The sequence below is a fragment of the Talpa europaea genome, assembly GCF_964194135.1.
Source record: "Talpa europaea genome assembly, chromosome: 3".
Classification (NCBI taxonomy): Eukaryota; Metazoa; Chordata; class Mammalia; order Eulipotyphla; family Talpidae; genus Talpa; species Talpa europaea.
This window is the reverse complement of record NC_140069.1, coordinates 29,484,287-29,500,025: the sequence shown is the minus strand read 5'-3', so window position 1 is coordinate 29,500,025 and position 15,739 is coordinate 29,484,287. Positions and strand designations below refer to the sequence as shown.

Sequence of the window (15,739 nt, the reverse complement as noted above, 5' to 3'; positions counted from 1 at the left end):
CAGCTAACTATGGACATTCACACAATTGCTAATAGATTCCCCTTACCAGCCTGTAGAGGCAGGAATGGCCACAGAGCAGGTTTTCTATGATCCAGCAGATGGGATAAAGGAGGAGTCAGAGTCCTCAGTGGCTTTTATGAAGGTCTTTTATTTAGATTTACCAGGCACATGGCAGGCAGGGGTGCTAGGGGGCCCGGGAGGCTGGCAGGCCTCCCAGCCCCGAGCAAATCCTCACTCTATCTGGTGGTCTCTCTGGCGTTCTCTCTGCTTCCCCTTCTCTCGGCTTCCGTTCGTTCTTGGCTTCTGCTGGAGTCCCCATGACGCTGCCCTTATAAACTCAGTCTTTCAGCCCAGGTGTACCCACTTCAGGTGCCCGCCATCAGGCATGCATTCAGGACCACGGGGTTCCCTCATCTATCCTAATGGTGGGAGGGCAGAAAAGCCTGATACTTTTTCTTTCCCCTACATAGCCCTTGCTGTAAGAAGTAATTGGGGGAAAGAATGTCTGGGCCTGGTTCAGAGCAGACCATCAGTCTGAGGACACAGTATGGGTCTCCCTAAGAGTTCTCCAACCCAGAATAATGAACAGCCAGGCTGCTCCCTACCTTTTAGGGTCAGCAAGCACCAACATCTTGGGAGACCCCCTCCAAATGGAAATTGTGATTTTTTTTTTTATAACTGGGTTATGGAAATAATACGTATTTGTAAAAGTTTTAGTGGAACTTTGGAAACATACAAAAAAACAAACTGGTTATTCCTGCCATCCAGAGATACAAGCTCTGTTTTTGCATTTTTTTTTTTTTCTTAAAGAGTTTTTCACTGGGAGATTGGTAGATGAGGAACTCTGTTTTATCCTGAGAAGTACATTCTAATGTTGGGAAACTATAGACACCACTTTGTCATTATACAGTAAGACCATTCAGGGCTGTTGCATTTTCTTCCCCAAAGGCTGAATATAATTAGGATGGGCTTTGCCAAGTGGAGGGAGTTAAGGGTCCATGAGAGGGAGTGACTCACATGAACTGTAGCATCTCAGCTGGTGAGGAGCGATGCTGCAGCACTGGTGAGCAGTGAGGAAATGGTAGAGGAAATAGCCAGTTCAGTGGTTGAGGAATTGTTACAGGGAGAGGTACATGGGCTGCAAAGATAGAGGGCCTCGCTGAGTGTAAGATACTTGAGAGAGATTTTAAAGCAGAGCAGGTGTTAGTAATGATTGAAAACTAAGGTGTGACCAGGCTAGTGGGTGGTTGAGGTAGGGCAAAGTGAAAGATGCAGAGTTTCTGGTAGGCCAGGGCATTCATGGTATATGCAGATGCCAAAGCCACAGAGAATGATGGAGCAGAAAGGAGTGTGAATGGGGTGCCTGGGAAATTGAGAGGATCTGGTTGAGGAAGAAGGAGAACTGGTGGTTTATTTTCAAAGGTCTTAAAGGAGGCAGAGGAAAACTGGTGTGAGCATCAGGAGTGGGTCTGCCCGCCTTTGGCCATGGGATGGGAAAAGCCATCACTTAAGAAGAGCCGTAGGGGAAGCATGCACCATCGGTTAAATTCCATAAGAAAGATTTCTGGCTAAAAAAAGATACACACTCTAAGGACTTGAGATATTCTTGGCGATTTGCTGTTTTGTTAATTTAGGATTTCACCTGTGCTTAGGAAAGGCTTGCTTCCCACTCAGCATCCTAGGAGAGCACCAGTCCTTTCTATTGACAAAGCTGATAGGCAAAAAAAACGGTATCTCATTCTTTTGTTTTGTTTGCTTACTTGTGAGGTTGGATATTTTTGTTTGTCACCATCTTATGTCTTTTTTTGTAAACTACCCATTTACTTCCTTCTAAAAATCTCCAGAGTGCGTTTTATTAGCCACCCCTCTTGGGAGACCAGTACACATTTGGTTCAAAATATAGTTTCAAACTGAACCGCTGATTAAGCTTACAAGTCCCTTTCCATTTCAGATCTGCATATTTAGGGCATCACACATTGTAAGAAGTAATTGGGGGAAGGAATGTCTGGGCCTGGTCCAGAGGAGACCATCAGTCTGAGGACACTGTGGGTCTCCCTAAGAGTTCTCCATCCCAGAATAACCAACAGCCAGGCTGCTCCCTACCTTTTAGGGTCAGAAAGCCCCAGAGGGGCCCTGCTCTCTCTAGCTAGTGGTAATGCTCAAAGGTTCCCTTATTCACACATTACTGGTAAGGCCAATTGCTATCACCCTGGAGGAGAGCAGTGTGGCAATACCTGTCAACGTTGCAATCCTAGTACTCTGCCTGAGCAGTTCCACCCACAGAAACTTATCCTGTGGATATAGTTGTGCTTATGTAACATATGCAAGGTTACTCATTGCAGCATTGTTTACAGAAGCAAAAACTTGAAAATAACCCCAACATCCTACAAGAGAGGAAATGACTAAATTGGAATATAATCACGTAGTGGGATAAGATGGGCAGGCTTTTGCAAAAGAATGAGGAACCTCTTGGTATACTAATATAAAATCATTTCCAAAATGTTTTGGTAAATGAGAAAAATGAAGTTAAGCAAAAATTACTGTATCTGGTATGCTAATTGTTTAAAAATGGGTTAAAGAAAAGAAAGGAATTATACATCTCCATCAGTGTTTACATGCAGTGTCTCTGGACTAATATATATAGAGGCTGATAATGACATTGTATGTCTGGAGGGCAGCTGGGTTACTAGCGGTCAAGTTAGGGGGAAAACTCCCTGTCACCTTTTTTGTACCTTTTAAACTTAGAACCTTGCAGATGTGCAGGGACCCCTTTCAGGAATGGCACATCCTGGATCGTGGGGTGGCCACCTGGGGCTACTCTCTGGATAACATTATTATCTATTAAAATAAAAATCGAAGAAAACAAAAAAGCTCAGCTAGTAGAGTTGTTATTATTCTTTATCATACTTCTTACAAAACATTTTTTGTCAGATTGTTATTTAAAAACAGATGTAGTGCAATGGCCCTAGTAAGTATTTTAATTATCCATTACTAAATTGTTTAAAATTGGCTCTCCTCTTGGGTTTTCATTAGACGCCCTCCTGCAAAACGGCCCAACTATGTTAAACTCGGCACTCTGGCCCCCTTCTGGTGCCCCTGGGAGCAGTTAACTCGGGACTGGGAATCCAGAGTCCAGGCCAAAGAGGAATCTTCTGTAGCTTCCTCTCCCAATAGTGAGGAGAGCGACTGGAGAAGAGACGCAATGCCTTGTGCCACCACACCTGAGAAGGCTGGCCAGCTGCCCAGTGAAGTGGACATCTCCATCAACCACTCATGTGAGCCAGAAGGAGTAATGGACACAGAGTGCCCAGGCCAGGCAGGGTCTGAGCTGGTGGCAGGCCCAGGTGCCTCGGGGAGTGTCCTCTGCGTCCTCAGGTAGGTGCACGTGACTTCTGGATCCGTTCTAGATTGTCTGTTTTAATAGTGGACAGACTACAGGATATACAAGCTGTTATTGTGCCTTCATGCAAAGCCTGAGTGAACTTGTGGACTTTCAGGAGCGGAAAGCCAGTCCTTCAATTTCATATTTCATGACAATAGCTAAATAACTTTTGATTTTGGTCATGATTCTAACAAAATGATTTAAAATAATGTCATCAATGACCTAAGCTAAGGCAGTTTTTTCTGTGACCTATTTCATTTAGTCTTTCTCACAAAGCAGTCCCCTCAACACTGCACTTAGGCAATAAAGAACCTTGCAAACTCTGATTGAATGTTCTCTGCTTTCAGTCACAGCATTAGATTTCTTTTAGTTCCTTTGGAATGATCTGAACTTGTGGCATATTAGGTGTCCATTCCGTGTAATACTGTCACGTCGTGGGGACTAGCACATGTGACCCACTCAATACTGCTGCAGGCTATTAAGTTTTGCTTATCTTATACTTTGCTAAAGTTACCCTTTATTCTGTGCTCTGATTTTTTAAAGGAATTATCCTTTCTCCCTTATCCTTGTTCTGCTCAGTAAACTTATAACCTTTATACTTTAACTCATGAAAATACCAGCTCCTCTTTTCTCTGTCTCCTTACTCTGATCGACAGCCTTGGAGACCATCCCACTGTCTTATTTTTCTCTGCCTTAAACTTGCTAAACCTTCAGTCCTTCAGCTGCAGAATAGCAGACACATAAAAAGAAAAATATCATTATGAAACTGTATTAATATATATTTTAAATCTTTAAAAATTATGGTTTTGGTATTTTCCCACATAGTATTATTAAAAATATTGAACTCTTAACTTCTCCTTGAACAAAATAGCCTCATACATATGTCTCTAACTTCACATAGGAGCAGAAAATCACTGAAGCAACTGTCAGCCTGGTGTGAGCCCAGCTCCAGGGACAGTCGGGCAGCCAGGAGAGCTGCTAGCAGAGGACAGCAGGAGTTGACCAGAGAGGCCTGCCTGTCCATCTTGGGCCGGTTCCCCAGGGCTCTGGTGTGGGTCAGCCTGTCCCTGCTCAGGAAGGGCAGCCCCGAGCCACACACCATGATCTGCGTCCCGGACAAGGAAGACTTGCTCCGGCTCAGGCAGGATCGGCTCTACTGTGGGCCCCAGGAAATGAAGCATGGTGACCCATTCAAGAGTGCCATCCGGAAACAGAAGGAGATGAAGAAAACAGAGAAGAAGCAGAGCCAAGGGTGTGCTGCGGCCGAGGGCCTGACAGCAGGGGACCCTGCAGCCACGCAGCATGCTCTGACCCTGGGCTTGTGGTCAGGCCCTCTCCCAGCTGTCACTTCTCACTGCTCCAGAGTTCTCCTCGGCTTTGTCACACAGGGAGATTTCTCCATGGCTGTGGGCTGTGGAGAAGCTCTGGGGTTTGTTAGTTTGACAGGCCTGCTGGATATGCTGTCCAGCCAGCCTGCAGCAGAGAGGGGCTTAGTGTTGCTGAGGCCTCCTGCGTCTCTACAGTATCGGTTCGCAAGAATTTCTATTGAGCTGTAAGTGCCATTCACACCCCTGCAAGGTGTGATAACTGTTTGCCAAGTCCCGAAATGGAGGGATTTATTTCCCACATCTTCTGCTTCAAAATATCATGTGAAATTTCTTGGGAACAAAAATTTTAAATGTATTATGCAAATACATTTAAAATTTTAAATGTATTATGCAAATGGATGAAATGTTTACATCATTCCAGTAATCTCATTGATTTCTATCTGCCTTTGCTGTCGTACTTTAATTTATTGGGCATATATGGCCAAAAGCTTTTATATTATGATTTTTCTGGGTCTGTGTAATTCTTGCTGAAGATAATTAGAAGCTCTGTGTTTTCTCGAATCTTTTTTTTTTAATTAAGAACAAAGGGCTGTCAAGTCTGTTTGAAAAACCTTGTAGCTATGTGATAAGCAATAGCGGTTATTTAATGATTTGACTGTTACGGAAGAGGAAGAGGGCCTCCCCTGGTGGCGCAGCGGTTGAGCGCTGGGCTGCGAAGCTCTGCAGCACTGGTTTGATCCCCAGCCACCGGCGAGGATGGCGCGCAGACCTCTCCTGCCGCCCGCTGCTCCCCTCAGCAGTGTACTTCGGTCCTTCTGCCTGCTCTGCTCCCCGCTCTGGCTCTGGTGAATTCTCTCACCCTCCCGCGCTTCTGACTGTACCCAGTGCTTGTATAAATAAATAAATCTTAAAAAAAAAAAAAGAGGAAGAGACTAAGCCCCTGCCTGTGTACATAAAATGCCCTCTGCCCCACCCCCCCGCCCCATGTTCAGTGCTGTGCTATACTATACTTAACACCAGAAAGAGAGAAATCATGGAAAATCAACTATTGCCTCTACTCAGGCAGGCTCAGTTTATGGCAAGTGTTGGGACAGAATTAAAATGAATGGAGTCTCATTTTTTATGATACTCATATCCTCTTTATTGTTGACCAACACATGATTTTAGGAATTAATTTCTCTGCCATGAAGGAGCAATTTCTCAAAATATGTTCTAAGCAACGTGTTACATTAAAAAAAAAAAAGAGATTCCAAGGTCAGATTGATTTGGGAAACTCTAGGTTAAACAAAGTTAAGCGTTTCTTTCTAAAGAACTTCCAGAACCTTCCATGTGATAATGTGCATTGTGAATTACCAGGAAGTGGAAAATAGGCTATAGTATTTTTAAAATCTTTTTGATTCCCAAACCCCTTTTGCAAGGAGCACTTTGTGGGAACAGTGTTCTTGGGAACACACTGGTAAATGTAGTTGTGTGGTGCAATACTTAACTCTGCAAGGAGCTAACTAAAGCAACAGGCTGCTGTATGTGCTGATGCAGTCACATTGTCAAGCTTAAATTTTAAGCAGGGTGTTAAAGCAGGGTGTCTTGCAGGAGTGGGATCATCTTTGCCTTTTTTCTCTTGCAGAGAAACTAGCTTCTCATTAACTTTTGGTTGCCATGTATGTTTAACTTATAACCTCAGTTCTTTATTTTCCTACCATATATTTCTAGCAGAGCTTGAGTAGGATTTTTTTTCTTAATTTGAGTGTGTAGTTAGGTATTATTTCATGTAAATGCATTGGGCTTTTGCAGTAACATTTGGCAATAAATATCTTTGGGAGTGATAAGCTGGGGAGAGACACACTGATATGGTTGCCTATTAAATGCTGGTGTTTTTCCTCTCACTTTTTCTCTGAATGGATTTGTGTCCAACCCAAACGAGACTGGGGAAAAAAAAAAAACCTGTAACCAAGTGGTGTCTGTAAACAGAAGAAATTAAAATGTCACCTGATGCTCAGTTGTGAATATTTATTGGACCATTCTTCATTTGTTTTCTAGGCTCCACGCCACTTCATCTGTGGCTCAGCTTGCTTGATGACAGAAGTCTGAGCATGTTGCGAGTCCCCCAACCTCATTTGTGCAGCTCCCTGCCTGGTCTTGGCCGCTCTGCCCACGTGACAGAGGACAAGCCCTAGTTACTCTACTTTGTGGGTAGTAGGTGAATGAACCACATACTGAAAGGATAGACTAGCATTTTACAAAAAATATTTCTTGCAGCACTGGTACCTGGAGATGTTTCCTGGAAAACAGATTGTTCATGGCCAAATGTGAGGAAAGCTCTGTGCTGCGTCCTGTTGCAAAGCCACAAAGGCTCTGGTGATCCGTACCACAAAGGCTCTGGTGATACCTTCAGGAAGGACATCTGTCTTACACAGTCCCATCCCCTGCTTCCACGCACACTCTGGTTTGGGTGATGGTGTTTTTTTCTATACCTGTTGTCCAGAGAACACTAGTTTCGTGGAGTATTCTCTGGAAAACACTGATAGAATCTGCAAATATGAAGAATACATTCCTCTTATTAAAAGCCTTTGGGAATGACATTATTCTCTATAGCAATGGGATGGATTAATGTGCTTATTTTGAGCCTACAAGGTCCCTGCCACTGTCTAGGGCTGCTGAGCTGCAAATAAGTACAGCGTGGCCCTGCCCTCTTGTCCAGGGGGCAGAGATTTCAGCGTTCACCATGTTAGGGAGTGTATGTCCGTCCTATAGAGCAGAGTTGTGGGTGAACACTCAGAGACCTGCTCTGCTCCTGAATTGTGTACAAATTGCTGCTGTGGTTAAGCTCTGCTTTTCACAACACTGTACAAGTAATATTTTTAATTATATTCGTCATAGAAAACTTAGAAAATGCAGGTAAGAAACACCAATAAATTTAAGCACTCGGAACACTCTTTTCTTCCCAGTACCTGTGCTTCTAGGCCTTGAGATGGCAGTGTTCTTTAAGAGTAGCATCAGTAATCCTTAGAGAAAACCTGGCCCACAGGTGCCCCTGAAGTGCTGCTGCCGATGCCTTTGGAGCTTGATTCCTTAGGCCTAGTGTTCATCCTCCTCTCACTGGAAATAGGAAGTGAGTAGGTAAGGACGCTTCCTGCACTCTGTACAGGGATGCAGTCCGGCTGCTGCATCCCTGAGAGACTTTTTCCTCCCAGCCAGTGGGAAGGGAGGTAGGCAATGGACGGCTGCCTGGGTGCCTCAGTCATCTGGAAGGACTGGGCTGCTTGGCAGATAACAGAAGGTACCAGACTGTGGCAACTGTGGGTCACTCAGGGCAGCACCCCCCGTTACACAGCCGTGCTGGCCACCCCAGAACACCGAGGACTGCATATGCTGGCTTTGACAACGGTGGCTTTTAATCCCTTGCAGGACATTAGAATCACCTGGCAATCACCCCCAGAAAGTAGTCTCTGGTTGGGGGCACGCAGGAGTCCTCCCTAACTAAATTCAGGCCAGGCCATTCTGTGGTGACTTGGGTTGAGAAACTCTTGAAGCGTTAGGAAGGCTGGAGCCCCAGGGAGAGCATGGTGAGTAACAGGCCGAGGGAAACTTCTGCTCTTCTGCCATCAGCGCCCGCGTGCACCTGAGAACACCTGTCGGCACCGTCGGCTTCAGGTCCGTGGCCCCCACGCCAGCTGCCAGGTGGGAGCTCACTGAGCCCGAGGCGGGAGGGAGGGGCCGGGTACGGCTCCCACGTGGACAGGAGGCCCAGGCTTGGGCGAGAGTCGGCTCAACACGCGGGTAACTCCAGACCAGCTGTTCTCCATCTCGGCTGCACATTGCAATCATCTGGGAGCTTCCAAAGTCTTGGTTCCCCGGGGGTTGCTGATTTAAATGATGAGGGAGCAGCGTGCGTGGACCTGGGATTTATAAGAGCCGTTGGTTGGGTCGCCACCTCCTCGGGAACTTTCCAGCGTGATCTGAGGCGGACCCCTTCCTCGCAGCGAGCAAGACACAGAGCAGCCTGGGCCAGGTAGGAAGGTGGCAGTTTTAATGAGCAAGGGAACTTACTAGGGAGGCTGGTCTTGGCCTACCGTTGTTTTCTGCTGGCTTGTTGCCTGATGCCATGACAACGTTTAAGTCTCTGTTGTTTACTTGCTCACAGTCGATTCTGCTAGGTTCTGAGTCTCATGAAAGGGAGACAACGTATTATCTGATTGTTGCTGCATCCAGGTTCCAGCACAGTGCCCAGCCCCTAACTTCGGTTTAATGCACTTTTGTTGAAGGAACGGTGGTGACCTGAGTCTTGACGCGAGCGCGCCTCTCTATGGTTAATGGACAAATGGGCCACTAGGTGGTGCCCAGACTTCACAGGAAAGCAGTCGGCTGTGTGCGTGCTTACTGCGCGGGTGCAGGGCTGGAGCAAGAGTCAAGACTTACAAACAGAGCAACGTTTTTTCTTTTGTGGGGGGGCGGGCAGACCCATATCCCCAAAATCCTAGCTTGAAACGGCTTTGTGATTTCTAAAGAGGGCTAGAAGAAGTAACTTAAAAAAAGTTCTCACCTGAAGAGTTAATCCCACCCACACCATCCCCCCCAAAGGGTGTCTCCCCACCCTAGCAGAATGCTTTCAATGATGGAGAGCTCATCAGTTCAGCCAAAGACGCCCTTTTCCCCGGGGCAGCGCACTGACAGCGAACTCCTTCAGCCGCACCTTAAGCCCATCTTCCCTCGCTCTTACTATGTCAGCTAATGCTGAGAACAACCCTTTATTTTTGCTTTCTCTTCTCCAAACTAAACAAGCTTATTTCTTTAGCTTTCTTTCCTCTTGTTTCCAACATCTCACAGAGGACCTGAAATTATTTTTGGACAAGACCTAATTTGGTCTTAGAACAACGCTGCACAGCTGTGTGAGCCTTGGGCCGGGGCTGCTGGCTTTCGGGAGAGCCTGGAAGGTTCCGGGTCACTGTGGGCCCTCTGAAGTCTGCAGGCTCCTCTGCCTTGCTCAGCAGGGTTGTAGCTGCTACTGCTTGAGGCTTGTGTGAGCTTGACTTTCCTGAAAAGCAGAGCCTGGGACACTGACCTGCAGGCGGTTTCTCTCAGGAAGTGACCTACGGGAACAGGCGTGTGGAGATTGAGCAGAGAAAACAGGGGAAGGATTGAAAGCCCCTCCACACATGCCTTGTTCAGCTGGCTACCCAGGGGGCAAATGAGTGTGCCTCTGATTTGCCCACGTGAGGCCCAGAAGTGGGAAATCTTTATTTACCAGCTGTCAGTCCTACCGGCCAGGGATTGTCCACGGAGTGTTCATTTCCTTGCACCTCCAAGTTTGCACAGGTGCTAGAATGGCTGGCTGCTCGGTGGGCAGCCCGAAGGCCCAAGGGCAGGAAGGAGGGGCAGAGGTGCAGGCACTGGCGGCCACCCTTCCCCACAGGTGCCGGGGTGTGAGCTGAACGAACACCTGGCAGAGTGTGAGACAGGAGGTGTCCAGCTCAGAGCCCTCGGGAGACAGGGTGACTGTTTCCTGTTCCGACTTTCAAGGAGTCAAGGGGTGTGCACGCACTTGGACATGTGTATTTTCTCAGCAGGGATGGGAAGTGTTAGGGTACCTTACAAGCACCCTAGAATAAGTGCCAGAATTTGGATGGAAACTCTGAGTTGATCTTGCCAAAGGTGTGTGTGTTGGGGGGCAGTTGCAAGAGCCTTTCTTCCTGTGGGCATTGCCTGGTGTGTTTTTGGAAGAGCCCCTCGTTCGCCCACCACTGTCTTCAGGAAGCAAGCCCCAGGCTGTTGCTGGTGAGCGGATAAGCCAGGGGGCTGATCTTTTTTTTTTTAATTTTTTTTTTTCTTACAACATTGTAGTCCCCATAGTTGTCCCATCACCTTATCACCCGTGACCCATCACCATATTCCTGTGTGTTCTTCCCTCCCCTGTTATGCACCCCCCGCCTCCCTCCTCCTTTGGTGAATGCCTCAGTTCTAAGGTCAGCTTGCTAGTTTTGACTTTTTTTGAACTTTCATTTGGTTTCTCTATTTTCTTTTTTTTTTTAACTATTTTTTTTTAAAGATTTATTTATTTATACAAGCACTGGGTACAGTCAGAAGTGCGGGAGGGTGAGAGAATTCACCAGAGGCAGAGCGGGGAGCAGAGCAGGCAGAAGGACCGAAGTACACTGCTGAGGGGAGCAGCGGGCGGCAGGAGAGGTCTGCGCGCCATGTGGGACCCTCTCCGGTGGCCGGGGAGCAGCCGGGGATTGAACCGGCGCAGCAGAGGCCACGGGCAGCTTCGCAACCCAGCGCTCAACCGCTGCGTCACCAGGGAGGCCCTAGTTTCTCTATTTTCCACATATAAGCGAGACCAACTGGTATTTACCTTTTTCCTTCTGACTGATTTGGGCTAGCATAATCCCTTCCACTTCCATGCATGAGTTTGTCTTTTTTAATTGCTGAATAATATTTAATAGTATAAATATAACACAACTTTTTGATACATTCATCTAGTTGGGCCAATTGGGTTGTTTCCATGTCTTGGCGATTGTAAACAGAAGGCTGCTCAGCTCAGCCCTTCCCTTCCCGGCTCCCCCCATCCCCTGCAACTTTGTCTGTTTCCTCAGTAAGAGGGGGAGATTGGAGAATGGTCTTGCTGTTTAATGCTGCTGCTGCTCCAGCATTTTAGAAATGCAGGTCTCAGATTGCACCCTAGACCCTAACTGAATCTGCATTAGAACAAGATCACTTAGGGGTTAGAACCCACGGGGAGGCTGAGGAGCAGTCGACTGGCTTGGTGCTTTCTAAGCCTGGTTATCATCAGAGGATCCCCAGAACTTGGGAAAACCATACCCTTCTAACTCTGCGCAGTGGCCCTGAAGTCTGTCCTCTCTATGAAGCACCCTACTGCTTCCAGCACAGGCCATTGATGGGATCATGTCTCAGCACCAGCAGGCGAGGTACCTTTTGGGTTTTGTCCCATTTTAAGATGATGTTTTTCCCACTTTTCACAAATTTGAGCATCACTCTTTGGGGATGTGCTGTGAATTCAGGCTTTTTTTTTTTTTTAACACGAGGCCTAGTTTCTGGTTGCTGACTATCCAGAGCAGGAGCTTATCTTTCTCCCAGAATCTGATAGCTGTGCCTCCAAGTAACTCAGGGGTACTTTGGCAGGCCTTATGAGGTCCCCCTACCTCCTCTTACTCTGGAGGCTGGGGGCATCTTGGATGATGACTCACCTCAGCATCTTAGCTATCAAGCATCAGAGGTGTAGCGACCTGGCTCCCTGCAGTCTAGAGTGAGGCCCCAAGCAAAAACAGGGGCACTTCAGAGTGTCTGTTCAGAGTGTCTGTCTCATCAAGCACCTTTGAGGGCCACGCATCATCCCTGTCCCCTCCGTCACACCCACACACGCCGGAGTGGCCTTCAAGAAAGTGACTCCAATCCTTTGTCCTGGGAGCCCTGGCTGGGACATCTGTGGCAGCACCCACCCTCACGAAGGGGGACATGCTGGGCAGACCTAGCACTAACTGGGAGGTGAAAGCAGAGGCAGGTGTCAGGGTACCCCAGCCAGGCTGAGAGGGTATGAGGGGCAGAAGACTCCAAACCAAAAGAAAAATCCCTGTAGACAAGCCTCCCAGAACTTGGGCTCTCATGCGAGTATCGTAGCCCATAAAATGCCTGTATGAGTCATTAATTGTTTTCTGTTTGTGACTGGCCTGTGAGGGCTGTCCTACAAGGGCAGAGCTTGGTACCCCAAAAAGTTTGTCACTCATTTAGGTGAACAGACCATGGGTGCGGTGTCCCTCCGGCAAGGAAGTGGCAGCCAAGGGGAGGCTGGCGGCAGGGTAGCTGAACCTGGCACACTTCCTCAGGCCTGAGGGGGAGAGGAGAGTCCAAGAAAGGGAGTGGGGGAACCACAGAGTCAGGCTGGGGCCAGGGACAGGTCGGGAGCCCCAGATCCTGGCAGGATGCCTCCCTCATCTCAGCCACCAAAAGTCCCTCTGCCTGCCTCTCCCTGAGGTGTGGCAGCTTCCGCCACTGGACATGCGGAACGGGGGTTTCCTTGTCCATACTTAAGCCACTAGTGATAATAAAGAGGGAGCTGAGCACGCGCTGCACACTAGGCTTTCTGTGCATTATTTCCAGCACACTCATCCCCATTTTACAGAGGAGGGGATTGAGGTGTTGTTGTTTTTTTTTTAAATTTATATTCATTTATGCATACAAGAATTGGGGCATAAGCCAGATGTGTAGGGGTGAGTGGATTCACCAAAGACAGTGCAGGGAGTAGAGCGGGCGGTTCCACTGAAATACACTGCTGAGGGAAGCCGTGGCTAGACAGGAGAGGTCTGCTGTGCCATGGGGGGCGGGGTTTGAATGCATGCAGCGGTGGCTGGTGATAGCTTGATAGTGCTGAGACTTTTTAACCCCTGTGCCACCAGGGAGCCCCAAGAGATTGGGGTTTAGTTGTTTGCTGGAGAGACAGATTGGGGTTTTTGTGCAAGTTGGCTGATTCCAAACCTGAGCTCAAACCTTCATCCCCGCGCTGCGCTCCCCCATCCTTCCTCTTCTGGTGACTCAGAGGGGTCAGATGAAAACAGGAAGTATCCCCGGACTTGTCCTTAAGCAGTTCAAGGCCCACAACGTGCTGCTTTCATTGCCACATGCAAGTGTTGAGGATTTTGGCTCTTGGTCTGGCATAGGGATAGCATCTTTCTCATGCTGATGTTTTCCTAGGAAAGATGGCCCTGGAGTCCCAGTGGATTTATTTCATTTGCTTTTCTCACTCTTTAATTTTGTCCTGCTATGCCGCTATAATTTACAACTCCAGCACCACCCAAGCCATTCATCTTGCCATCGTTAGGCGTTTATGAAAGGCCTGTGATTACGTCTCCCAATTGGCGTCCTCGTGATTAGAACATCGGCCAAAAGCACAACAATAAAACACACGCACTCAGCCACCCCTCCACCCAGAAAGCAGTGGGTACACCACATAACGTTCTCTTTCTGAACCCAGAGGGGTCGTCATGAAGCAGCTGCCTCTCCTCCCGCTCTGCCTAGTACTGGTCTTCGAAGACTCCACTCATTTAATTCTTTTAATCTGGCTCATAAATCAGAGGCCTGGCTTCCCAGCCTGCATCACCCGGCCCGCTGCGCCCTGGCCACGTATGCCGGCCTCTTTGGGCACAGCTATTCCATCCCAGTGAGGATTAACATTAATCTCCCGTGCATGTGATCGAGCCCAGAGTTATTCTTTCCATTTGTCACCACCCCAGGCCAGAGCTCTGTGTCCTTCTTCCTCCTACCCAGAGGATTGTGAGGGCAAATAATGTCAGCTCCCTGTCCATGCCGTCACGGGGGACCACAGCTCAGATTTCCCACAGGACAGCTGAGAGGTACAGACTGTCAAGTGACAGGCTGTGGCGCTGAGGGCCCCTGAGTGAGGCATCTTGTCTTCTCTGACCTCCCTCCCTCATTTTGCAGGGAAGAAACAGCCCCAGCGTGGGGCAGTCACCTGTCTGAAGTCACTCTGCCATGTAGCTGCTTCACAACCACCCAGAGCCCAGGCCTGGTTCTCCCAACAGTGCCAGGTAATAATGCTCAGGACCAAGCTTTTGAATGAAGTATTTGCAAGAAGACTCTAAAATCCAGGTGGTCGCTGTGCTGAACTTGAGTTCTGCATTTCCTCTTTCTTCTCTTTCGATTTTCCCAACATTTCTTCAACAGTTCTGCCCTCCGCATTTTTTCTTTCAAGGAGATCCCTGCAATGCCAGTGAACACAAGGCTTGGCTTCAAGTCCATGACTGAAAGGCCATGCTCCTGTCAATAAAATGGAAATAGTATTAATATCCACTTCACGCTCCTGAAGCAAGACTCACGTGGATGAATAGAAGCATGAGTGTTTTGTATTTACCTTTGTGAGCATCGGCTACGTGCTACTCGTGGAGCCTTGGCCTGTTTTTATTGATTATGCCTTTTAATTTTCATGGAAATTCTGAGTTGAATCCTTTTCATTTCTATGAAGGGAAACTGAGGCTTGGTGAGGTGAGGGAACTGCTCAGGGTCATACAGTGAGGCAATGGCGGCTTGGGGATCAAACCTATGTCTGGCAAGGTCGCTTATGAACACACTCTTTAGTAAAAGTTCATCACACCCCATCTTGGCCCACCTGTCTCTCATATTCCTCTGGGCTCTCACAGTGACCTCCCATTAATCCTCGGTTGGCAAACAGGAGTTTTAACCGTGTCTGTCTAATCGCCGAGTCTTCATAGAGGGAAGGGGGTGAAGCAGAGCGTGCAGCTCAGAATCCCTGTTTTCCTAACACTGTGGAGGGGAAGGTCTTAGTGGCAGGGAGAAGGGTTTCTCTGTGCCGTCGAGACGATGTAGTTCCCACCTCTGACCGCGAGGTGGCGCCATTGACCGCCACGGGGCTGCAGTGCTCCCGGGGAGAGGTGTCCCCGGAGAGATGTCCCCGAGAGTCCCAGGACTGCTGAGCGGGGAGGCTGGCCAACCTGGAAGACTTGCAGTTTTGTATATAGTGCAGGGCTGCGGCCGGGAACGGGATGAAGTGGACATTCCTTTCCATTCAACCGGCGTTGTGGCTCTGGAGCGACAGACCAGGCCCCAGGCTTGGGGAAACCAGAGGCATGAGTGACGAGGCCCTTGTTTCTGAGAATTTACGGTCCAGCGCGGGGGAAATAGACCTGACATAATCACAGCCTGAAAAATCAACATGCAGAAAGCAGGGTATTTTTTTTATGGCCTTTAAAAAATACCAAAAAACCAAAAAACTTGCATTTTCTTAGCCAAGAGTGAATGAGAACATTGTGCTTTCTGCACCCTCAACCCAGCTTCTCACTGGGAATCATGCACCCCCAAAAGAAAGTGGGGCTGGGAGCTTTAGGGCAGAGATGCACATCCTAAAGACTAGTCAAGGACCAGTCACTGAGCACCTCCCATTCTCAACCAAGCTCCTGCCTCAGTTAATCTGGAAAGCTCTGTTTCTTCAGGACACTGCTCATTTCCTTCTTGTGTTGCTTCCCTGAATTTTCCTGAATTAACT

The 15,739-nt window shown here is 48.1% G+C and overlaps 1 protein-coding gene across 1 annotated transcript in view; it reads left to right on the top strand.

Moving 5' to 3' along the window:
• The window catches only part of POP1 (POP1 homolog, ribonuclease P/MRP subunit), a gene marked incomplete at both ends in the record, with an annotated part of 47,164 nt that overhangs the window by 20,958 nt on the left and 10,467 nt on the right, over positions 1-15,739 (top strand). The window contains 2 exons of the mRNA XM_084230532.1: positions 3,034-3,375; positions 4,284-4,934. Coding sequence (XP_084086658.1) covers positions 3,034-3,375; positions 4,284-4,934 — 993 coding nt within the window. The remainder of the gene's footprint in view (positions 1-3,033; positions 3,376-4,283; positions 4,935-15,739) is intronic.